The 22,116-nt window shown below is 58.5% G+C and overlaps 10 protein-coding genes across 10 annotated transcripts; 3 read left to right on the forward strand and 7 right to left on the reverse strand.

The window, feature by feature from the left end:
- Positions 1–1,213: 1,213 nt before the first annotated feature.
- Positions 1,214–3,406, reverse strand: L226DRAFT_331953 (Bud-site selection protein). The gene is made up of 5 exons (XM_067674003.1): positions 3,213–3,406; positions 3,036–3,124; positions 2,895–2,970; positions 2,012–2,793; positions 1,214–1,886 (listed from the first exon to the last, which is right to left on the reverse strand). The coding sequence occupies exons 1-5, from the start codon at positions 3,330–3,332 to the stop codon at positions 1,499–1,501; spliced, it is 1,455 nt and encodes a 484-aa protein (XP_067538350.1). The 5' UTR covers positions 3,333–3,406; the 3' UTR covers positions 1,214–1,498.
- A 37-nt stretch (positions 3,407–3,443) lies between these two features.
- L226DRAFT_331971 (uncharacterized protein) lies at positions 3,444–4,277 on the reverse strand. Its single transcript, XM_067674004.1, has one exon. The coding sequence runs from the start codon at positions 4,174–4,176 to the stop codon at positions 3,628–3,630; it is 549 nt and encodes a 182-aa protein (XP_067538351.1). The 5' UTR covers positions 4,177–4,277; the 3' UTR covers positions 3,444–3,627.
- Positions 4,278–4,378: 101 nt separating this feature from the next.
- On the reverse strand, positions 4,379–7,314 carry L226DRAFT_544245 (uncharacterized protein; the record flags this gene model as incomplete). The annotated part of the gene is made up of 5 exons (XM_067682260.1): positions 4,379–5,108; positions 5,172–6,013; positions 6,068–6,179; positions 6,495–6,968; positions 7,049–7,314. The coding sequence occupies 5 exons, from the start codon at positions 7,312–7,314 to the stop codon at positions 4,379–4,381; spliced, it is 2,424 nt and encodes an 807-aa protein (XP_067538352.1).
- A 23-nt stretch (positions 7,315–7,337) lies between these two features.
- On the forward strand, positions 7,338–8,435 carry L226DRAFT_331997 (uncharacterized protein). Its single transcript, XM_067674005.1, has 2 exons — positions 7,338–7,948; positions 8,027–8,435. Exons 1-2 carry the CDS (start codon positions 7,455–7,457, stop codon positions 8,400–8,402), a joined length of 870 nt encoding a protein of 289 aa, XP_067538353.1. The 5' UTR covers positions 7,338–7,454; the 3' UTR covers positions 8,403–8,435.
- Positions 8,436–8,861: 426 nt separating this feature from the next.
- Positions 8,862–11,146, forward strand: L226DRAFT_332015 (uncharacterized protein). The gene is made up of 2 exons (XM_067674006.1): positions 8,862–9,029; positions 9,087–11,146. The coding sequence occupies exon 2, from the start codon at positions 9,094–9,096 to the stop codon at positions 10,924–10,926; it is 1,833 nt and encodes a 610-aa protein (XP_067538354.1). The 5' UTR covers positions 8,862–9,029; positions 9,087–9,093; the 3' UTR covers positions 10,927–11,146.
- Positions 11,147–11,366: 220 nt separating this feature from the next.
- On the reverse strand, positions 11,367–12,292 carry L226DRAFT_568790 (uncharacterized protein; the record flags this gene model as incomplete). Its single annotated transcript, XM_067684213.1, has 2 exons — positions 11,367–11,897; positions 12,068–12,292. 2 exons carry the CDS (start codon positions 12,290–12,292, stop codon positions 11,367–11,369), a joined length of 756 nt encoding a protein of 251 aa, XP_067538355.1.
- Positions 12,293–13,920: 1,628 nt separating this feature from the next.
- L226DRAFT_558860 (uncharacterized protein) lies at positions 13,921–15,835 on the reverse strand. Its single transcript, XM_067683263.1, has 3 exons — positions 15,399–15,835; positions 15,276–15,338; positions 13,921–15,220 (listed from the first exon to the last, which is right to left on the reverse strand). Exons 1-3 carry the CDS (start codon positions 15,617–15,619, stop codon positions 14,125–14,127), a joined length of 1,380 nt encoding a protein of 459 aa, XP_067538356.1. The 5' UTR covers positions 15,620–15,835; the 3' UTR covers positions 13,921–14,124.
- Positions 15,836–16,847: 1,012 nt separating this feature from the next.
- L226DRAFT_332037 (uncharacterized protein) lies at positions 16,848–17,458 on the reverse strand. Its single transcript, XM_067674008.1, has one exon. The coding sequence runs from the start codon at positions 17,345–17,347 to the stop codon at positions 16,979–16,981; it is 369 nt and encodes a 122-aa protein (XP_067538357.1). The 5' UTR covers positions 17,348–17,458; the 3' UTR covers positions 16,848–16,978.
- Positions 17,458–20,555, reverse strand: L226DRAFT_332052 (Tcp11-domain-containing protein). The gene is made up of 3 exons (XM_067674010.1): positions 19,750–20,555; positions 19,044–19,684; positions 17,458–18,921 (listed from the first exon to the last, which is right to left on the reverse strand). Exons 1-3 carry the CDS (start codon positions 20,393–20,395, stop codon positions 17,569–17,571), a joined length of 2,640 nt encoding a protein of 879 aa, XP_067538358.1. The 5' UTR covers positions 20,396–20,555; the 3' UTR covers positions 17,458–17,568.
- Positions 20,556–20,885: 330 nt separating this feature from the next.
- Positions 20,886–21,585, forward strand: L226DRAFT_532556 (uncharacterized protein). The gene has a single exon (XM_067680283.1). It carries the CDS (start codon positions 21,242–21,244, stop codon positions 21,563–21,565), a length of 324 nt encoding a protein of 107 aa, XP_067538359.1. The 5' UTR covers positions 20,886–21,241; the 3' UTR covers positions 21,566–21,585.
- The last annotated feature ends 531 nt before the right edge of the window (positions 21,586–22,116 follow it).

Genomic DNA, 22,116 nt, shown 5'->3' on the forward strand with positions numbered 1-22,116 from the left:
GCGTTGCGTCATCGTAATCTAAGGTTTCGGTCAAACGATGAACAGGGGTGACGGGGATACGCCCGGGCCAAAGTGGTCAAGACGCCGTGCAGACGATTCTCGGTGTCCTCCGGTCAGAATACAGCGGTGTTTCCCTACCATTTTGGTTTCAAGCCGCGTACCTAGCGTGATTCCTGATTCTTGCTCCGTGCATCCAGAAGGTGATGAAAATTTGCAGCAAGGAAGTCCTGTTGATGGGGGACGAAGTAAGATCGAGACAGAAGAAAGTGAAGTTATGAACTAGCACGGCTCATCCTCCGAGTCGTCCGAGTCCGAGTCCCCGGCGCTCTGTCATCTCAGCATGGCTGCGTTGGACCTATTCTCATGTATTGCGCAGGGCAGGAGCTCAACGTCTGATGCATTTTACAGCTGCAATTGCTGTTTGGCTTGGAGCAACCCATGATACTGCCCATCTGCAGCGCTGGACCTCTGAGCAAAGTCAGAAGTAATTCTTCTGATACATCCAAGTGTATCAAAAGAATTACTTCTCACAGAAGCATGGAGATTGACTTTCTGGTTCGCTTAAGCGCAATTTTTTCGAAGCATGAGAGAGCCAGGAGCTCATAGAAGGCCAGCCTTGAAGGTATTTTATAGCACCCAGGGATTAAAGTTTTGAAGTATTCTGGGGGTGCCCTCTCATAATATGGTTTGATCGGACTACTGCTGTCAATATTGTGTCTTTGCTCTGAACCTTTCAAGGTAACATGGGGAAGAGTGACATGGTCCAGACCCGGAAGAAGCCTTTGAGATATTGTGTATATACATGAAGAGGCATGCTATGGCTGTCCCTACACTGTGTCTTACAGCAGCTATACCTTCACTCACAGCCTCAACACATTTACTCATGGCATCTACGCTCCAGGCCGCTGCAACATCCCGCAGCCGCCATTCAATGCCCCGAGAGGGTAAAGCCCTCCGTGAAGGTTGGTATTGCAGTTGCCATATTGGGCTGTGGTTCGCCACAGCGCACATTTTCGGCGCTTGCTGACCTCCCTGGCCGGATCGTACGCAGAGCTCTACAACAATGGACGCATACCCACTACTTCTGAGAAGCTCGCCATATACATGTTGATGCACCTCATGGTTCCAGGGCTGGAGTGGTACACATGGCACAAACACCAGAATTGGTGTTATACGAAGGAGTCTAGGTGCTAGCACCCGGGCCAGCGCCACTTGGTGAGTTCGATTCATTCTGTGTGCGCACTGCGCAGCGCTGAGAACCCCGTTCTGTCAGGTAACATGACAGGTTCACGCGCGCTGGATCCAGAAAGAGAATGGCATGCAGGGCCGGCGAGTCGGCGTAAACTGAGCAGTCGCTGTGAATACAACAAGTTGCAGTATCATGAAATATGCATCTTTGAGTACGAAGTGACACCAGAAGACATGCACAGCCAAGTAAGGCATGAGACGTTCACGCAGACCGGTAGGAAAGACCGCTGAGGATGCAGTTCGCCGCGAACTACGAGAACTTGATCTTCTTGCCCTGCGCGAGGACTATCCCCGGGTTCATCTTCTCCTTCAGTTTGCGTTTTGCCTCCCAGGAGGGATGCAGCGCCTTCTCCTCCTTGGAGCCACCGGTCTTGGGGTTTGCGCTCGCACCCGCGGTCCTGCCCGCCCATCCACCGTCTGTCCGCTGCGGCGCGACAAACAATTTCTGTGCGCCATGCCTCGGCGGAGCACCTCCTGAACCGCGGGCTTGCCACTGCGGCTTGCCTGGGCCTCCCGCGTTGCCACTACCTCCCCCGCCTCCGCCTCTGGGACCGTCGCGCCGCTGCCGGCGCGAGTCCTGCTCTGCTTGATGCTCCTTGACGTGGTTCGCGTTCCTGCCGTACTTCTTCTCCCATATCCTGTCGGAGCAAACGTCGTCCCGTGTGTAGGGCGGCGCGTGGCGTGCAGCGGGAACATTGTTCGTAGCAATGCAATCGCTGATTAGCATGTGTACATATGCATACGACAAGAGAATAGGACGTACGCTCTGCGTGCACGCTGTCCACGTCGATTCTTGCGTGGCGCGTCAGCCTCGCCGTCGCTGATGTCGGACGCGTCCGAGTCGCCGCGTGTAAAGCCCACAGAGAGCGAGGGGAGGAAGGTGGACTCTCCGCTTGTCGCCTTGGACTTGCTCTTCGTGTCCTTCGCAGTAGCCTTGACCTTGGCTTTTGGAGGCTCGTCGGACGATTCGTCGGCGGACTCATCTTCGCCGTTCTCGTCGTCCTCGTCTTCATCCTCGTCAGACGACCCAATGACTCCATCGTCGCCACCATCGACGGTCCCGGATTCCCAACTCGCGTCCTCGCCTCCGTCCACGGTTCCAGACTCCCACCCTGCATCGTCAACCCCAAGATCGCTACCCTCCTCGTCTTCCTCTTCGTGTTCCTCGCGTTCGCTCTCCTCCGCCAGACGCGCCTTCTTCCCCTTGCCAGGTCGCCCCACCACGTCCTCCTCATCCGCGCTCTCATCGTCATCTGCCTCCTCCTCCGCTCCCTTCTTCGCTTTTGCCTTGTCCTTGGCCAAAGACGGGTCGAGCACCTCCCGGAGGGTATCCACGACCGCATGCACGGCTTCGGCCAGGATCTTCGAGCTCAACAGCCGGCCGTGCACCTTGGCGGCAGACGAGCCGGACTCCTGCGGGGCTACGAGGTTCGCGGAGAGCTTATCCGCGAGTGCGGCCTGGACGTCGTCGTTCTGTGCGAGCAGCTTGTCTTTGAGGATCTTCGTCTTCAGCGCGGTGTTCGCGAACTGCTCGGGGTCTGCGTGCTATGTCCGGAAGGAAGTGATATGCGCCGAAAGGGTGCGTGTTCGTCACAATCATAATTTACTGCGTCCACACACGAAAGTAGCGATGGATGTGGACATACCTTGAGCACCTCAAGCTGCCGCTCCATCTCAGCGGGGTCATCGCCCTTCACAGGCTTGCCCTTGGCATCTTGCGCTCTATCCCAAAACGCGATACTTAGGAACTGTTGCACGTATACAAAACGAGAAACCAGAACACTCACCTCGCCTGCTTCAGCCTCTTCACCAGCTTCCGCAGCTCGAACGCCGCCGCCTTCTTCGCCGCCTTGCGCACCTCGTGCAGCCCGTGATGCTTTCAAAAGCCCTTGCGCCATTGAGTCACGACTGACTTTCGGAAGCGCCGCTTTCACAGCGCAGGGAGGAGCAAGGGGGGTACTCACCAGCTTCTTTGAAAGGATCTCGCCCTGGGTCTCCTTCTTCACCGCAGGCTTCTTGCCCGACGGTCTCTTCCGCTTCGTGCCGCGCTGGGCAGCCGCATTGTGTTGCTCTACCGGTGCCATCTCGAGTCGATTTTGTGATTGTGTCTCGTCCAGACAGGCAGAGAGCAATCGAGAACGTGTGGAGAGAGGGAACGCTCTGCGGTGCCAGTGGCCGCAACTTTCTTGTTTTGGGCGTCTGTCCATCCGGTCATAGCGGCCCGGCTCTCCGATGCAAACGCCTCCACTCTCCCAACCCTCTTGAGCCTTCAGTTCGGTCGAGTGCGTCGTCGCAAGTCTTCCAAAGCACGCGCAACCGCCGCACGCACCCAACACGCTAAAAACAAGTACGATGAACAGGTGTGCACAACCACTAGTACTACTTGTACATGTCGCACCAGCACAGAAATCCGAATGGACGGTCCTGCCAGATGCGGAGTATAGTACACAATAAAGCGGGGCAAGGCCTAAAAAGACAAAGTACCGTACGCAAGACCTCGGACGAGTCCAAGGCCGGAAGACAAGTACAGCGCGACACCACGATGCCGCGGCGCAATAAAGTACGTGAATGACAGACAAGGAGGAACTTGAAAGCGAGTGTGGGTGAATGCATGGGGGAGGGGGCGTGAGTCCAGTGCTCGATGATACTACCAGTACTAATACAGCGGAAGAATGATGAACGATGGGGAGGAAATTGTGCGGAAAGGAAAGGGGAAGGAACGAATGGTAGTGCATGAGAATAATGAACACGATCTACGTACGACAGCGGCAGGCAAGGGAGCGAAAAGTAAAAGGACGAGAGTAACGCAAAAAGACATGGCTGGGACTGGGATCGAATGCTGAAACACGCCACCTTCTCAGAAGTCGGCAGACGTAGCTCGTGTGTGGAAGAATACACAGTATGTATGTATACGACATCATCGATCATCACCGCAACAAACTAACGCATCCTGCATAATGTACGGCCGATTGACTGAACGACGGAAACGGGCGATCCAAACAAGTAGTCGAGTACACCAGAACACACAGACAAACGCGTACGGGGAAGCTACGTAAAGGTCGTGAACGGACATGCATGGATGGTTAACGAGGAACTGCGAACTCGAGGGGGGGAGCGCAGTCGGGCATCATCATACTACACGAGTCTCCGGCGCAGCGACCAAGCCGCCAACAACAGCCGCACTCAACGCGAGCGCAATGAGCGCGCTCCGCACGACGATCTCCCACTGGCCTCTCGTCACGATCGGGTTCAGCACCGGGGTAAGCGGCGACGCAAACGCCGGGACCTGCAGCATTTGTCTCACACGCTTGCGCCACGACATCTTGCTCTGCACCGAAGACGTCTTCTCTGACGGCCAGACGACAGACGGGGGACTCAATGTTGACGTTGGTGAGATTGGTCCGATGGAGGAGGACGTGCGGACTTCCGGGGTAGCGTCGCCCACCACGGTGCTTTCGGGGGCGTCTAGCGTCGATGCCGAACCCTGCACTCCGCCGAGGAGGTACATCGCGACGTTGCGCGGGCCGCACTTCTGCTGCAGCGTCCCGAGGAACTTGCCCACCGGACCACGGGGGGCTTCGCGGTGGCCGAGCGGGCGCATCGCGCCTGCGTGCTTCTCGACGTCGGACGCGAAGTGCACGCCGCGCCGCAGCTTCTCCGGATCGACCGGGGATGCGTGCGGCAGCGTGGGGTTAGAAGCGAAGGTCGGGATCGTTGGTGAGGGAAGGGAGGCGGCAGTGGAATCAGAGTGGTGGTGTCGCAATGGGCGCGGAGGCAGCCCGTCGAAGTCGAACGCGTCTATCCGCTGGTGCTCAGCTGCGCAGTACGCCTGCGACTCGACGTCGTGGGTACACAACGATCTGCAGGAACAAGTGCCAGTGTCAGGTGCCAAAATCAAAGCGCAGTATATGCAGAGCACTCACTCATCTGCGTCGTCCCACTGGAAGGGGTGTATGAACGTCGCACCCATGCCGACGTCCTCTTCGGTGCTTCCGCCCCACGTGGAACTCCGCCGTCGTTCGCCCTCGCCCATTGCAGGACCCTCAGGCGACGGGTCTTCGTCATATATGGCATCCGAAATGTGGATCTCAGGTTCACCACGTCGTCTGCGGTGGCGTCGACGAGTGCGTGCATGAGGTGCTGTCAGCCTTGCGTTAGTCGCCGCCCCCTCATGCATCCCAGAGATGTGGGATCCTTCAGAGCTGACGTCGCTGTCAGACTCGTTGTCGTAGTCCGACTCATACTCAGACCCAGAGACAGTGCAGTCGTCCTCGGTGTCATATGCCGTCCTGCGTGGGTCAAAGAAATTTGGGTGATGGAACTTCACCGAGCAAGTCGTTGAGGCCGATGACACAGACTGCACCTGCGTTTGCGGAGAGTATTGATAGTGTGCCCGAGCCGAAGTGTGGATGTGCCTGGCAGTGTGTGCGGGAGTAGGAGGGACTATATGCAGTTTAGGTGGTGTCAAGCGTGGCGGCACGGAGCAGGCGGCTTCGGAGGGAGATCGAGGTACAACGGTAAAATCGCCAGAGGGAGACTGCTGCATGAGAGGAGGCCCAATCAGCGGCTGTATGCGGCCTAGCATGGTGGCTTGCTCCGCGGAGGACGATCGAGCAAAGAATTTCAGCGTCGTCGCCCTACGGCCGGTCGTCTCCTGCTTCTCGTTCATCGACGACTGCGTCGTTTGGTCGGTGCCAGGGACGCGCGCGAGCTCGAACGAGCGCAGCTGCCGAAGGTCGCCGAAGACGTAGATCATCATGCATACCTGTCAGGAAGTGAGTGGACCCTTCTCAAGTGTGCAAGTGCGGAGATTACTTACACCATACATGGCGGAGATGACGATGGTCAGGCCAAGCCATAGGCCGGGCAACGCGGAAAACCGCCACCAGCGCGACCCTCCCGTCAAAAAGTTGGCCAGAAGGATGGGCGCACTGTCAATGAAGACGCATGTGAGCTAACAGAACGGCCTGAGCCCCGACATGACAGACTGGGTATAAAACATCAGAAATGATGCACTGAAGCTAGCTTCGGTGCAAGTACGGGGTGTTGACCGGCGATATAGAAGAAGCATTCATAGGCACTGAGAACACCTGCGAATGCATGGAGCTTGCCTATCCGGGCCACATTCTCCCGTAGCGTGTGCAAGCGACAAAAGACAGCGACATGGAGGAGCGTGCGACGTAATGCTCCCACAGGCAGATGGACACAAGGGTTCGCACGCGAGACGGAGAGAAGTTGGGACGCACCTTGCTGTGAGACCTATGACCGTGCCGCCGGCACAGCCGCAGTAAGCCCGCGGCATCCCGACGTTGTGGAAAGTGGCGAGCACGAAGCGGTCCAGGCTGTCAGAGAGTATTGCGATTATACGTTCCTCGACTTCCTCGAAAACCTCCGGATATGGTGGGGGTGGGATCATGTGGCCTGGAACACCAAGCAGGTGGTCTGGTGGTCGATAGCCAGGCGCATCCATGGAGGAATAGAACGGGGCAAGAAGGTCGAGAGGGACGGGGAGAGCATAAGGAGCGTACGGGGTAAGGAACGTCTCTTTGGCGCGCAGATAGAACTGGGTGAGCGGGGGGTTTGGGGGCGGGGGAGCTGACTGGGCGCGGTAGGTACGCGCGTCAGGATTTGAAGAGCAGCGGATTGGCGAACTGGGTTTGGACTGCCTCCTCCATGCGGTATAGCGCGTCTTGTACTCGCGCAGCCAGAGCACGAAGTAGCTGTTGAGCGGTTAGACGCGTCGACGTCGAAGCTGATATGATTTGGGGGACAAGAGTTTGAAAATCATGGCGTCACTCACAGACACTCTGGCATGCGGTCTATGAAGAGCAGCCATTCCTCAAAGTCCTTGAGACCGAGGGGGGGAAGATGTTTGCGGTCGAGAATCTCATCCAAGGGTATGTGGAAATGGGGAGTGATGCCCCAGACCGAAGACGCTTTCGGCTGGGGAGGAGGATGGGTGAGGCGGTAGGGGAGGGAGAGGAGGGCGTGTGCCCTAAGTTTGATGGTCTTCGGGGCGGGCGGGGAAGAGCGGGAGGAGGAGGACTGGTGGAGACGGGAAGACATGACGGGAGGAGGACATACGGACGGAAGGAAGGGGACAGGACAGACCCACTGGGAGGGCGTCGCGCAGATGAAGGCTTTGGAACGAGTAATTATAGTGGCTTCCATGCCAGGGCACGTGCGGAGAGAGCTTTGCTGGTTCCATGTCTGCCCTGGCTGCATGTCAGAGCGTGGACAGCTGGCGGACAAGTGCAGCCCATGATCTCCGCAGAACTCCCGAACTCGGCCTCGCTGCGGCGCGCCCATATGCGTCGACGGCGAGAGAGCATTCGAGGACGAGAACGCCACGAGAGTCAATGTGCGCCCTAAGCGAGGCGACCGCCCGTGCGAACTCTCCCAAGCTCCATGTCTCGATCGCCCACTTTCTCGCGGTTATCTCCGTCGTTTCTGCCTTTCTCCTCGTCCACTTTCGCGACGGGCACTCTCTGACCGGCCACGAGAGGGTCGTGCAACGTAGGCAGCCTGAGCGCACCCCCGTTGCCGCGTTTCGCCTCTACCAGCCTCTACCCCACTACGCACTTGGCGGCAACCACTCAGCTCCGCCACCAAGCGCCGCGGCGATCAAACTTAAGACACCGTCGGTTAGTATGTCCTCAACGAGTCCTGCACAACGGCCCCGATTGTTCAGTCTATGGAGGTGAGTACAACGGTCTGCAGTGCCATAGGACAACAAGTTCGCAGTGGCGGCTTCAAGACCCCGTTAACGCAGACATAGATGTGACCGATCCGATATCGATGCTGGGCCCGAAGGAGCGCACAAACCGCTATTGCTTCATCGTCACGCTTCTGGAACTGTCTCATTGGTCGAAATACGCCAAGTTCCTGCAGCTATCAGAGTTCAAAAGACACGGTACCGAAGAGTCCACTGCACCCGGTCGACGGCCATACTGCGAATATCGAAGAGCTCTACTGGTAACCCGCCGCCAGGTGACCTCATCCCCGACTCTCGGCCGGTCTGGGTGCAAATGCTTCAACAGCTTCCGACGAAGATGAGGCCATACGCCTGTGAGGTGTCTTCTGTATTACTCCGTGAGACATCCATGACAACATCGAAGATCGAAAACGTCTCGACTAGTCTCTGGTTCCCCTAGATACTTGCATCTGCGGAGAGTGTGTGGACTATGAGAGTAAATGACTGGACCCCAAAGCCTTGTGAGTTAGGGAAGTCGCGGACTCACTGTAGGGCAGCATGAATAGTGGTCAATCATCCATGCACCGACATGCCGGCAAACTAGAAAAATGTTTAGTAGGGCTACCCAAATTTCAGTCTATATAACACTATGAAGAATGCACGTGAGTCACAACACGTTGAAGTGGCGGAGACTATCAGCTTGCGTGCTCTTGAAATTCATACCAACTAGTAGCAGCGGACATTGAGCGGCTAAAGGACGCGTTTGGTATACCGCCTTCCTCTTCTAGAAGTGAGATTACGGACGAATCTCAGATAATCTACTGATCGATGGCCACGTGCGGTGGGATCTGGATTATTTTGTGGCAACTGATTTTCTGGGCATGACGCCTTGACGCGACCGCGTCTTGACTCGCAACCACCTTCTCCTCCGACCCTCTCTGCCTTGACGGAGCGCGACACGACAACTGCTACTGGCTTGTTCATTGCTTGTCCTCACTCGGAGCATTGGTTGCCGCGCAGAGACACCAGAAGTCCGTGACACCCTTCATACAATCACCACCGCCGATTGCGGTGTACTTAATTCCCGGTGCGTGGCAAACCCAACGAGCCTGTGGCGATGGAACTCAAGGTCAAGGTCTAACAGTGCTACAATGGTCACGCTTGTTGCCGATCTCCCAAACAACCCGTTTCTGGCTCCCAAAGACGGCCGCTGCATCATCAACGAACTCCCCTCCGAGCTCCTCTCGCACATCTTCACCCTCGGCTGGACGCCCGAGCGCGACCAAGAAGACGAAGAGGATGACTTTGAAGACGTTGACGAGGGCGCCTCGGACGAGCTCTCGTACTCGTCCGGCTCGTCCGTCTCTGGGGACGACGAAGACGGCGGTCACTCGCACCACGGCGACGAGCACAGGTCGCGTAAGCTCCCGTTCAATGTGCTCGTCTCACACGTCTGCCAGAGATGGCGCGACGTTGCGCTCTCCAACTCGCTCTTGTGGAACCACATAAGCTTCGTTGGACCACCTCCGTATGAACGTGCGCTGATATACCTCTCGCGCGCCGCCTCGGCGCCCCTTGCACTGACTGTGGACCGCACGGTTGACGATGAGGAGGAGGAGGACTTCTCAGAGTCGGATTACGAGGTTGATGAGGACGAGGGCCCGAAGAATAACGACCCGGACCTCGCCATCATCACCGGGATAATGGACGTCATCGTACCGCACATCGACCATACACAAACCTTGCAGATCATGGTCTCGTTCTATCCGCAAATGCACCGTGCCCTAGAGATGATGAGTGCATGTCAAGGCGCCCCGATGCTGGAGGAGCTGCAACTCTACCACTACGAGGACACGGACGAGCACGAGACGTTCAAGTGGCAAGAATTGCGCGAGCAGCCGTTCGTCCTGTTCCACGGCAACATCCCGCGCCTGATACACGTCGCGCTCTGGGGCGTGCACGTCGACTGGTCAAAAGAGGGCTCTCCGTACCTCACTGGCCTCACCGACCTCGAGCTGGCGTACCACGCCCGAGACGTCCGGCCCAGCATCTACGAATTCGCCCGCATAATGCGGTCATGCCCAGATCTGCGAACACTCACTCTCTGTCTCTCAGCTCCCGCAGGTACGCCCTCGGACTGGCCCTCAGGTCTTCCGCTAAGCGAGGACGATATGGACGTCGAAGGGGTCCCATTTGTCCTCCCCAAGCTGTCCGAGCTCGTCCTCGCCTACCTCGAGCCCAACTACCTCCTCTCCCTTCTCCCCCGCTTCTCTTTCCCTGCACTCACCTCGCTCGCACTCGACCTCGAAGACGAAGACTATGGCGAAGTCCTCACCTACCTCTCCTCCCCACGCTCGCTCCCGCAGCCCCCACAGCCCCCACTCACCCTGCGCGGCCCCGGGGTCGCCGGCTCGCCCGCCGCGCAGCGCGCCCGCTCGCTCCTCTCGAACCTCACCTCGCTCAAGATCGCGTCCCTGCCCTGCCCAGACACGCTCGTCGCGGACGCGTACCGGCAGCTCGAAAACGTGACGGCGCTCAACCTGAACATGATGTACCTCGGCGACGGCTGGTTCGACCTCCTCTTCCCGAAGCACGCCGCCGCGCCCGCGCTCGCGAACACGCTCCTCGGCGCGAGCGAGGTCCTGCTCCCGCGCCTCGAGACGCTCACGTGCACGGGCATCGACGGCGGGCGCATGCGCGAGCTCGTGCGCCTGCGCGCGGCGTGCGGCCGCCCCGTGAAGAAGGTGCTCATGAACCAGGACGACGACGTGAGCGAGGAGGACGAGCTCTGGCTTGGGGAGCATTTGGAGAAGTTTGAGTACTTTGAGGGCTCGGACGAGGAGGAGGACGTGCTCCCCGTGGACGAGTTTGATGGGTTCGATACGGACGACGATGGCTGGGAGGACGCGGACGATGATGAGGATATCGACGACGAGGACGACGACTTTGACGATGGCCCGGGGATCGTCATCTTGCCCCTTTAACCATCGGGAATCTCGGTGTGGCTGGGAGTCGAGGAACATTGTGCTACCTTTTGGTAGCAGATCTGTGCCTACCTAAGCAACCTTAGCTTAGTTGCTAGAACACTTTCGGTGTGGGCGAAGGAAACACTTCGGACGAGATGGACGAGAACAATGCTCGTATTGTGCAACTGCAAAAAGTAGAAGCGATGTATGGTGATACAACATATTACGATCCAGTGCTAGAGTATTATACTGTACAGCGGCGTGAATGGGACGTACTATGTAGGGAGCGACGAGGGTTCCGATGGCAATGGCTACATGCAACATGTCAAGCGTCCAAACAATATCAACGACAAGAACAGAGAAGTGCAGGTGCGGGGTGCAAGTCGTCCAAACCGGGGCAGAGCGCAACGAGCGTAGAGAGCATTCAAGATACGGGGCACGGATATCAGAGCGAGGGGTCATGCAGTCATGATGGGGGGAGCAGTGTCTTCGCCTGGAGGTTCCGCAAAAGGGACCCTGGCGACTCCAAAGACGACATCCGGCACGCCCTCCTCCTCCACCCCTCCTTCCTCCTTCCATCCGTCCAACCCGCGCGCCTTGCCCTTGCCCATCGGGGAAGGCCTGTGCATCTCAGCGTCCACAACGGGCGGAACGTACCCCGAGCGATGCGGGTTCGGCATCGCAATCACCACAGCGAGGCGCAACTCCGCCGCCCGCTCGACCGGGTCCTGCGGCTCGAGCGGAATCGCTGCGACGTCTGGGGAGCTGCTTGCGGCAGTGATAGGTACGGAGGCGGGGTTGGGGGTGGGCTCCGCGCGCGAGGGCGCGTTGGAGCGGCGCAGGCGGTTGCGCGGGAAGAGGTAGCTCGCGCGTTCGAGGAGTTCGCGGGCATTTGGCCGGTGTCCGCGATTTGGGGGAGTCGTGCTTTGCATTGGTTCGGGGATGGGCTCTTGTCCGGGCTTTTCGGAGGCGATGCTGCCGGCGAAGGGCTGTGCAGTATGAGGAGAAGGGTGGTATCAAGATCATGAGAATTGTTGAGTTGTCGAGTGGATGCGCAGGATTGTGGAGCAAAATAGGATATGTTGCATATACAGGGGTGTGTGGTATGTGTGGTCAGAAAGCGCACAGAACGGGGGAGTGCAGAATTTGGTTGACTGACCATAAGCTTTTCCCAAGATCCGTCCTGCGGAGTGGAGGTGGAGAACCATGGAGGGAGTACGCTCACATCGAACAGCGTCGGACGCTGCAATTTGCGCCGCGGGGTGCGCCCGCCGCTCCCTCCAAACCCGTCTGTCCCGTCGTCCGAAGGCGGGAGTAACACGCCGGCCGCGATGGCCTCTTCGAGGCGACGTCGGAAGCGGCGGCGCAGGAAGATGCCGCGCATTATGATGGCTGACGAGATCGCCAGGAGGAGGAAGAGAGTCGCGAGAAATGTGAATCTAAGGATGCGAGCGAGCAGACATCAGTTTGTTGTTGCGCGCACACAATAATATGGCGAAAAACGGAGATGACGCAGTCAGCATGGTTTCTGTAACGATGCATGAACGATGCGGAGTAACGAGGACGGGGAGGACTCGGAGGAGCTATTACGCAGATGAGCGCAATCGCGCAGTGTTGTATGATTTACCCGCCAAAGCTCGCGGGCGTCACCCCGCATGAAGTGGGAGAACTCACAGGTATAGCGAAGACGATGGTGCGTTCACTCCACCCGGATTCCCTGTGCTAGTGGAATCGCCAGAAGTCGACGTAGTGGTGAAGAAGGGTGTAGTCGAGGTAGATCCGGCACCCGAGGTCGAGGTTAGAGTGCTTGACAGTGAAGCATCGCTCGACGTAGTCGACGACGCTGTGGGATCCCCCGACGTCTGCGAACGCGTCCTCGAGGGAGACAACGTCCCCGTCGACGACGACATGGTGGTGAGTGCACTGGCGAGTGTGAGAGTCGAGAGCTGAGAGATACGAGAAGCGCCGGTACACAGGTCAGATCTATCTTGCGCGGCCAAACGCGGGACGCCTCATTGACTGGCAGCTGCTCGTACCCTCGTCTTCCAACTGCCTCCGCCCGTTGCCCGCCGTCCCCACCATTTTCCCCGCTCTCAATCGACGAAGCCGCGCGAGCAGAGTTTAGCCATTCTGTCGGCAATATACCCTCTGACGCATCTCGCGGTCGCATCCTTCTCGCCCCTTCCCGTGCAGCAGGCAGCTTTCTCAGCCCAGCTGCTCGCAAGAACACTTCCAAAGGCAGTGTCGTAGGCCGTCCAGACCCACGGACCATCGCACATCTGCACCTGATCCCATGCAGTTCCCACACAGGTTGCTCACAATTAATTGACTGATCTTAGATGAGGGCAAGCCAGGTTCACCGAACAGGTCCAAACCTCCGAAGAGCTACGTGATATGGAGCCGGTCCAGAAAGGCGTCGCCAGCCAGTCCGGTCGCAAGCCTTTTCGCGCCTACGCAAACCGGGCAAGCATGGGAGACCCACCGAATCCGATGGGGATGAGCCTCTCCTCGCGCGACCACCGACCATCACAGCAAGTTACTTCGTCAACATCGTTGACGTTGGCCCGGAGGGTTCATCGATGTCATCCTTCGTCTCCCAACAAGTCTTGTTCCGGATCCTTTCAAGTTTTGGTCACCCCTCGTACCCCATGGGGTTTCCTTTACGAAGAGCTTCGGGGCTCGACGAGGACTACGCAGCTCGTCACACGCTCTCCTCGAAACCGAGATCTAGCTTACGCGCAGCGGACGGGCGAGATTCTACCATCCATTTCCCCGCCGAGAGGGGCTCCGTGCGGTTGTCAACTTCCACCTGACAACGATGAGAGTGCAGTGTGATATCGCACTTGGAGAGGGAGTCAGGTCTCCGTCTCTATCATCGCGGACTCCCCGAATCAGGCCTCACTTGTCAAGGTTCGACAATTGCCAGGTACAGCATCACACGATCTCGGAGAAAGTCCTCAGCCAAGGTATCGAGGTGTTGACAACGTTGAAGTTAGGTATCGCACCAGAGTCGAAGCGACTGTATAATAGCAAACGGTGGCTACACATATGAGTCATGAGTATATCAACATGTTTTGTCGGCCTCAGTTTCGTTGGCTTGTACGAGTACATAGTGAATGTCATGCACTGTACCCAGACCATCACAAGATATTCGGAAAGTTGTACCAACAAATCAAACGAACAGACATTTAACGTCCAGTGTTGAAACGTCGAACCTTAGCAGGGCACCTGATCCGAGACAGCTCTTTCCTCACCATCTTCCGAAAACAATCCCTTGGTGTCCTCGCGGTCGTCGTCGTGCTCCTCGGGCAAGTCCTCGAGAAGTGTGTAAAGGTCCACACGCATACCCTCTATGTATCCTTTGGCCGGTGGCGACAGGCCCAACTTCTCGAACTCATCTTGCGCCAGATACTTGCCTGCAAACACATCGTCCTCCCTCCTGTGATTGGGAGCAGGTTGGAAGTGTGCACCAACCCGGACAAACGCAGATCCTTCGCCCGAGGCGGAAGTCACAGGCGAGGCGAAGCGGGAGGTCCCAGGTATGAGTTCGTTCCTCAGAGAGATCGATTTGTTCCTCGCGGCGTCGATCTCTATAGCCATCATCCTGGCCTCGTGCTGCGCCTTCAGCTCCTGCATCTTCGGCAGCGCCATAAGCTTCTCCATCTTCGCGGTCGGGACAGTGGGTGCCCGAATCGCATTGGAGTACCGGAGGACGTCACTACGGATGCTCTTCAGTGTGCTGACACAAAGACTGTCCATGATGGAGAGCTTCCAGTGGTCGTACTCGTGCGGATCGAAGAGGTACTTGTTAATGGGGGGGCCGGGAGGGGGTTCGATGATGATGGGCTCGCCGGACTTGCCGACCGTCGCGGCGTAGAAGCGAACTTGCAGACCCAACGCGGATATTGCGAAGATACGTGGGGGACACATGGTGTCGGCTACCTGTTCACGGAGGTATGAGATGATCTGGTTGAACCGCTGGCGGACTTGCGCGTCGGCCTTTTGTCGAGTTTCGGCGGAGAGGGCGTGGGCGCGTAATTTGATCTCGACGAAAGCCATGGGGATTTTCTGCTGACGTACGCGGTAGAACACACCCACTGGCATGTCCCTGGACTCCTGTTTGGGCAAGCCAGTGGGCATAGCCTCTGCGGAGACTTCGAACCCGAGGCTACAGGGGAACATGGCGGTGAGTAGGGAGTTGTATGCCGGATAATAGATGCGCTCGTCAACGGGGCGGACACAGATGCTCTCGTCGAGAATGCTCGCAAAATCCAGGTGGAGATCCTGCCGGAGTCGGATGAAGTGAGCTTTCCTACATGGGTCATGTGTAAGAACCAGTGACATTGGTATGCATAGAAGGGACTCACGAATTTGCAACATATTTCTTCAAGGCCTCGCCTCTCCTCCACTGCGCAATCATATCAAACAAGCTGGTAGGCTACCCTTAGCTATCAAATATCGATTCGGAGGAGAAGTTCTGAACAACTTACTCAGCCTCGGCGCTGATTTCATCGCGAGAACGGTGAAGCGGAACTGGACTCTTTGACACGTTGGTCCTGCCTGGTACGGTGAAACCACCATCGGGTGCGCGGCGCTTGGTCGGCCTCTCCGAGGGGCGGAGACTGTCTTCGGAGCGATGGACATCCTCAGGCTGAGGAGCCTTAGTCTTGATCCCCTTCTGCATCTTCGTCTGAGTTGCAGGATCTGACATGGCTCAGCCGTGAGGCGTTGGGAGGCCAGTGCTGGGTGCCGGTGAGAGATCTTGACGGTGAGCCACCTGGGAAGAGAGTGTGGGAGGTCGGAGGTGCTCATGAACACCACCCGCCTCAGGCTGCACCACGCTCCGAACGAATTTTGGCGCTCCGCATAGCTTGAGTCTCGCGGGAGATAATCTCGGGGAAGACAGGCAGCAATGACCGGCACACGATAATCGTTTCGACAGCGGGCGATGAGTGCAAGGCTGGGCGACCTTGGACGACGGTCGACGAGTGATCGCCGGCCATATATTTTTCGAACCTCACGGAAAGGAAAGGGAGATAGAATGACGCCGAGAAAACGAAACTGCAGCTGGTCAAACGGTGGGTCGAGACACCTGACTGGATTCGGATGATGTGAACCTGGAGGACGTTGAGGTAAGGATTAGGCGGTAGGTGTACGGTCGATCGGTCAAGTTGCCGTCCGCAATGAGCATCCCGCCCCAGACTCAGAAGAGGCTTCGGACGCGCCCATGGGCGCACTCGTACGTACTCTACATCCTTCCTTATTACGAAGCCTCACTGAGCAGCGGGAACTCGTATACGTACCCTACTCATGTCGTCCGCATGGCGGCGCGCCGTTCATCCCACAGAAATGCCAGTGATGTAGCGCCATAGAACGTCTCATCTGTCCGCAATCAGAAAGCTCGCGAGTCGCACCGTCGACGGCGTGCACATTGACACTGCACCGTGAGTCCGTGACCCCGATCGCCTCTGCTGCGCATGCCGGCTGAGGTAACACTCAAGCCTGGAGGCAGGTCTCGAGACTTGGCGAACAGGCAGGACAGGGGACAAGTATGCTCCGAATGAACGTCGAGACGTCCTACCGGCTACAGTACGGCGGGCGCTCACTGGCACTGCGCGGGCCACAGGCCCGTCGGTCGTAGGCCACTAGTACTACTTCGGAAAATAACATGAACATCCCTGGACCCTGGCAGTAGAGAGCAGTACTACCGACCGAGCCAGCCCGGCGCAGTTTGGAATGCTCACAGGAAGCCAGGACGAAACGGCACGGTGTGTGCGCATGCATGCTGCATGCCGCCCCTGGCCACCCGGGATGCATATGCATGGATATCTGGGCGCGCAGTGCCATGAACGTTCGTCACGGCCAAGCCTCTCGAAGGAATCGCGGATCGTAATCTCCCGGACTCGGACAACTCTCGACGACATCTTGAACAGCAGAGAGGGCTGGGTGGTTCCAAGTTCTCAGTCGGCTCGCGATTCTCGGATTCTCGAACGCTGAGCAGCGCTAGCAGGGGAGAGGCATGGCTTCTTGACTTCTTTCATTTCATTACTATCCACAGGAGGCACGGTAATTACTTGCTACGACGGAAGGAAAAGGTAGGAGGGGGATAGAGAGGAGAGGAAGAGCAGCAGGCAGCGCGCAAGAGAGATAAAGCGAGGAGGAGGAAGACGGGGGTAACGAGGTTGTATGTACAGCCGAGGAAGGAAATGTAGTAGTTCATCAGTTCATTACGGCGGAGACCAGGAAGAAGGGGGGGGGGGATGTAACGGACGGATCGTGAGAGCGCACGAACGCAGACAACGCAAAATGCGAGGAAAGCAACTAGTACTGCAGCAGACGAATGCAAGCGGAATGCGTGAATGCGTAAGAGAACGGGATTAGTGGACAATGGAAGGTTTGAGCGCGGATGGTTGGTGACATAGACGAGACGCAGTGGCATGCGGCATACCGGGACCCATAGTCATAGTCGCAGGAGGGGGGGTGGGTCGTAGACGAGATAACGGGGTAACGGGGTAACAGGGAACGTCGGAGCGAAGAGGCAATCCACGAGCAATCGCCACGTCCGCGGAAGGCTAACAAGCACGCATATACACGAAGGTTGTTTAGAATGTATATGCAGCTCGACGCGCCGCGCCAGAATGCAGACAGACGGAGGTATGGCTATGACGACCGCGCCACCGGTGCGGGGCCAGATGTCGATGTCGAGACGGGACCAGGAACAGGGAACGCAGCAGGAGCGGGAACAGCGGCAGCCTCGGCAGCAAGGGCGACCACCTCCGCGTCGTCGTCTTCTCGTGTCAAGAACGACGGCAGCGAGTACAGCGCCCCGTAGACGTTCCCGTGGATGGTCACCAGTTTCGCCGCACGTTCTGCGAGGTGCCGGATCTCCGGCATGAGCGGCTCGAGCCCGCTCGAGGTCGGCGTGGTATCATTTTGGCTCTGTGGTGTGGACGTTGAGGATGAGGATGGGGAGGGATTCGACGCGCACGGCGAGGATGACGGGAGGACGATGTTGAGCACGGCCTCCTCGACGCTCTCCCGTATGCGCTTCTTGAGGATCACGCTGAGGGGGGAGCCAGCCCGGAGGTTGCTCTCCGTCCAGCTGTTTGCCAAGCCGAGCACATGTGCATCAGGAGCCTTCAGCTCACTCGAGCTCTTGCTGTCCGTTGACTCTTGTGGTAATCGGGGTTCCGTCGCACGCCGTGTAACCTGGAGGACGACATCCCCAATATCCGACCGCCATTTGCGCAACTCGGCCTCACGATCTCGCTCATTCCGTTCGTGCCTACTCGACGACCGACTGCTGCTACCGCTGCCGCTGCTATGATGGTGGCTGCCGCTCGCTCGGGGGCGATTTTGCATGAAGCACAGGCCGAGGTGTGACGGCCCTATCTCCCAGATCTCCTTCTTGAGCCGGAGAAGCTCGTCGTTCGACACGAGGGTACTTGCAGGTGTCCGCGACTGCCGGTGCATGTGCGAGTGCACGAGCTGGCGGTAGAGCATGAGCAGCATGTAAAGCGCGGTGAAATCGGACGCGTCCGTGCTCAGCGTCGCAAGCCGGCCGTAGTCGAGGAAGAACGTCTCGGGGTAGCCCGCGAAGCTCGACGAGCTATGGCTGGAGCTGCTCGAGCCATGGGAGCGCGAGCTGGTGAGCGGAGGGGCCGAAGTGATCGTCGGTGTCGACGCTGTCGAAGCGGGTGCAGATGCGGGTGGGGACGGCTGCACAGGGGCAGGGGGTGCAGGAGGGTCGAAGATCAGGTTGACCACGGCTTTCACGAGAGCGATGGTTGTGCGGCTCTGCCGGGAGACCTGCGGGTGCAAGAACCGCTTAGAAAGCACGGAGGAGCTGCTGCTCTCCAGATCGCGGTGGGCAGTCCTCAGCCACGCGCGCGTCGCCTGCAGCTTCGTCGGCTGGCCAATGTTCCGGGTTTCCTGGAACGTCCTGATCTCGTATTGAGCGGCGGTCCTGACGAGATAGGGGCGGAGCGTCTGCAGCTGGTGGTTTGCCACGTCCTAAGGCCACACGGAATTGATGTCCCCACCGGCAGAGGGACACGAGAGGCGCGGTCACGGAGTTAAGGAGCACCACACATCAGACATGTCCACGATCAGGCACGAACAACGCAAACACTCACGAGCTTCATCAGTTCCATGATCTCGAAGCACATCCTAATCGCGCGCACCGCGTCCAACTTGGTCCCAGCACCTCCCGGAGCGCAGCTTCGTGCGAGCGCGACCATTTGGTCGACGGCGGCGTCGCGCATCGGGGCGCAGTGGCAGCGAATGATGTCACCAATCGCTTGGAACACACCTGACGGGTCGAACAGCCCATGGTCGACCTCCTGCTGAATCAAGTCAGGGTCGAGAAGCTGTCGGAGGAGCGCCACATGCGCAATATTCTGCTGGAATTGCGGGTGCTGAGGGGGCGGCGGGAACAGAAGCTCCGGCGGCCGGGTGCTAGGCTGCTGCAGAGGCTGGATGATTGACACCAGGACTTCGAGCAGCTCCTGCAGAAGGGGCCGGATGCGCGATGGCGTGCGGACGGTCAGCATGTTCCCAGTCGAGAAGGCGAGCATGGGCCGCTCGGTCGGGAGCGAGAGCACGCCGCAGGCACAGCGGCGCTCGGCGAGACGTCCGTTACCGTCGAGAGTGGTACAGGTGCATCCGCACTCGAGCTCACGGACGATCGCGAGCCAGTAGTTGTCGGCAAGATCGCGCTTGCGGCGACTGGAGGTGGGACGGAACTGGAGTCCGGAATCGAACAACAGGTCATGGCCTACAATGAACGTACATGGATGAGAATGGAAAAGGATGGTAGGTGAGGAATGAAGTGGAACTGACGAAGCTGGGGATTGCGGAGTATCGCTTCGAGATCAAGCTCCTTCAGGGTCTCTCTGTTTATGGGTGGTTGGTGAGGGGGTATATGCGGCGAAACAACGGTGGGCTCGATAGGAGAGACGGGCACGGAGCGAGAAGAAGGGAGAGCGGGAAGACTAGCGGTGCGCAAGAGAGAGCCTCTGCTGGGACCTGGTTCTGTGGCAGAGACAATGCCAGTGTCGCGGGTTTCACCCGCACGACGCTGTCGACCGAGGTGACGCGAGGAGGCCTGGCGTTGGCCACGTCGGGGGCGGTGTGGGGAGCCTGGCGGAGTGGTGGGTATCTCAATGCGGAGGCGTTTGGGCGAAGGCTGGCCTTCGCGGGCACGTTGGGGAAGAAAGGCGGCGGGGGGCGGGCAGGATGGGGATGAATGGGAGGGCCAAGAAGGAGTCATACCTTGCCTGGCGCGTGCTATGGGCCACGGGGCGGCGGGGGGAGCGGGGGAAGCGTCGGCAGGACACCTGGGAGTTGCCTGGACGTCGATGAGCATGGGTTCGGGGTTGTTGACGGAGTCCTGGGGGGCGGGGTTGACATTGTGGTCGTCCTGGTCGGCCTTGCGTTTGCGGTTGAGGGAGTGGATGGGGCGGGACTCGTGGGCAAGGTCGTCCATGGGAGGGAGGACGGGGAGGAAGATACGGGAGGGGAAGAAGGATATGACCGACCATATTTAGGGAGGCGAGGAGGAACGCGTGGTAGCAGCCCGCTTGAGGAACACGCTGCCATAAGGCGAGCCTCAGCGACTCGCACTCGGGCTCCCTCCGCGCTGCCCCTTTGTGCGGCCTTCGTTTGCATAATCTGCAGCGTACACAAGCCGTCCATTCTCCCGCCGATGCCAGCGTGTCTTGCCCCCGCGAGCTGCACAATACCCGCGCAGAGCCCGAGCTTGTCTCTGAGTCTGAGACTCCCGCCGCGTGTCACTGCTCTTGCCCGATCAGGCTTGACGCGCCGTGGCCAGCAGCCGGTCATAATAATATTGTCCACATGGACCCACTCGCGACTCGCGACGCTGCACGGCCCAAGCACGCAGCCATGCTTTGTGTCCTTTCAGGCTCCCAAAGACTGTAATCGAGGACGAATCGAGGACATATGGATATGTTCTGCCCACTTCACACGCCCCTGCCGCACGATCACCACGTTGAGGCGAGGATACTGCACGGCGCAGCTCGCTGAGGCCAGCCGGGGACGAGTACGTAAGAGTCCAATCAGATGCACCAGGAGGCAGCAGATGCACGCCGTCCATGGTCCCTGGGCCTCTTGCGCGCACTTCCCGCCAGCCCGCCGTGCGGACAGTGCGCATGCGCTCCCCGCTGCCCACCACCCCGCTGAACTTGCGGTGTGCGCAGTCGCCGCTGGGGTCGACGTCCCTCCCGCGCGCGCTGTCCACGAGACTCAGACCGTCTCCAGCTGCCAATCTTTCATTTGAGATATCCCATCGACATGAGGCTCCCGTCTCCTAATGCAGCGGCCCAAACCCTCTTCTCTTGTTCTCCCGGTCCGGCTCGTGTCCCTCCAGCCGCCGCGGCCGTGGCCTGCGCCGCCCTACCACAGACTGCCCCCGTCCTTTCCCCTTTCGCATTCGCATTCTGCCTGCGAGCGTTCCGGAGCGTTCGGTATCCTCTCTTCCGCATTCGCACACTTACTGCACCCGCCGAGGCGCCCGGCTCTCCTGTCTCAAACCCTACCGCCTCCTGCAGCCCACCAGGTTCATATGCCTGCCCTCTCTGCCACGCACGTCATATCCCCCTGCCTTCTCTGTCTCTCTGCGATCCGCCGGCTGTAGAACGCCCGCTGATACTCTGATCCCATCCATCTCATGCACAGTGGCAGTGGCACACCGTCCTGTTTCGCTGATATGATCCTGCTGTCCATGCCATGCCCCAGTCCAGACCTATTGCCATACAAAGACCCCGCGAGGTCCCAGCTTACCGGACGCCGAACTTCTTCCATCTGTGCCGCACTGGTTTCCATCTCTCAAGCTCCAACAAGACATGTGTATCACGAGAAATTCTCCGCGTTCCGTTTCTCCATGTCCCAGAAGTCGCAACCAGTACACGCTCAATTCAGAGCTCAGAGCTTGGCACCGTCGCAACGCTCTTGCGCATTGAATACCTATATGTGACTGTCAAATGTGGCTCAATTGTCTCATAGCACCCTCCGCCATCGGGCACTATCACTTCCAATTCCACACGTCCGGCATCCCGTGGATGCATCGCGCCATCATCAATAGCATGTCTTCTCTGCTCTCTTCCCGCTCCTAGTACGTTCCGTGTACGTGCAAGTGGAGCTCCAGCCTCACCCGGCCACGTCCAGTAGCCTGAGCCTACGCCGATG

Source organism: Lentinus tigrinus (genome assembly GCF_003813185.1).
Source record: "Lentinus tigrinus ALCF2SS1-7 unplaced genomic scaffold L226scaffold_6, whole genome shotgun sequence".
NCBI classification, from domain to species: Eukaryota; Fungi; Basidiomycota; class Agaricomycetes; order Polyporales; family Polyporaceae; genus Lentinus; species Lentinus tigrinus.

Coding starts and splice junctions, on each gene's coding strand:
- L226DRAFT_331953 (XM_067674003.1), bottom strand. CDS start 3,332: ATGGCACCGGTAGAGCAACACAATGCGGCTGCCCAGCGCGGCACGAAG. Junction 3,125..3,212: donor AGATCCTTTCAAAGAAGCTG/GTGAGTACCCCC, acceptor GGCTTTTGAAAG/CATCACGGGCTGCACGAGGT. Junction 2,794..2,894: donor GGCAGCTTGAGGTGCTCAAG/GTATGTCCACAT, acceptor TTCCGGACATAG/CACGCAGACCCCGAGCAGTT.
- L226DRAFT_331971 (XM_067674004.1), bottom strand. CDS start 4,176: ATGATCGATGATGTCGTATACATACATACTGTGTATTCTTCCACACAC.
- L226DRAFT_331997 (XM_067674005.1), top strand. CDS start 7,455: ATGTCTGCCCTGGCTGCATGTCAGAGCGTGGACAGCTGGCGGACAAGT. Junction 7,949..8,026: donor CGATTGTTCAGTCTATGGAG/GTGAGTACAACG, acceptor ACGCAGACATAG/ATGTGACCGATCCGATATCG.
- L226DRAFT_332015 (XM_067674006.1), top strand. CDS start 9,094: ATGGTCACGCTTGTTGCCGATCTCCCAAACAACCCGTTTCTGGCTCCC.
- L226DRAFT_558860 (XM_067683263.1), bottom strand. CDS start 15,619: ATGTCAGATCCTGCAACTCAGACGAAGATGCAGAAGGGGATCAAGACT. Junction 15,339..15,398: donor GAAATCAGCGCCGAGGCTGA/GTAAGTTGTTCA, acceptor GTAGCCTACCAG/CTTGTTTGATATGATTGCGC. Junction 15,221..15,275: donor AAGAAATATGTTGCAAATTC/GTGAGTCCCTTC, acceptor TGACCCATGTAG/GAAAGCTCACTTCATCCGAC.
- L226DRAFT_332037 (XM_067674008.1), bottom strand. CDS start 17,347: ATGCCACTGCGTCTCGTCTATGTCACCAACCATCCGCGCTCAAACCTT.
- L226DRAFT_332052 (XM_067674010.1), bottom strand. CDS start 20,395: ATGGACGACCTTGCCCACGAGTCCCGCCCCATCCACTCCCTCAACCGC. Junction 19,685..19,749: donor ACTCCGCAATCCCCAGCTTC/GTCAGTTCCACT, acceptor CGTTCATTGTAG/GCCATGACCTGTTGTTCGAT. Junction 18,922..19,043: donor TCATGGAACTGATGAAGCTC/GTGAGTGTTTGC, acceptor GTGTGGCCTTAG/GACGTGGCAAACCACCAGCT.
- L226DRAFT_532556 (XM_067680283.1), top strand. CDS start 21,242: ATGCAGCGGCCCAAACCCTCTTCTCTTGTTCTCCCGGTCCGGCTCGTG.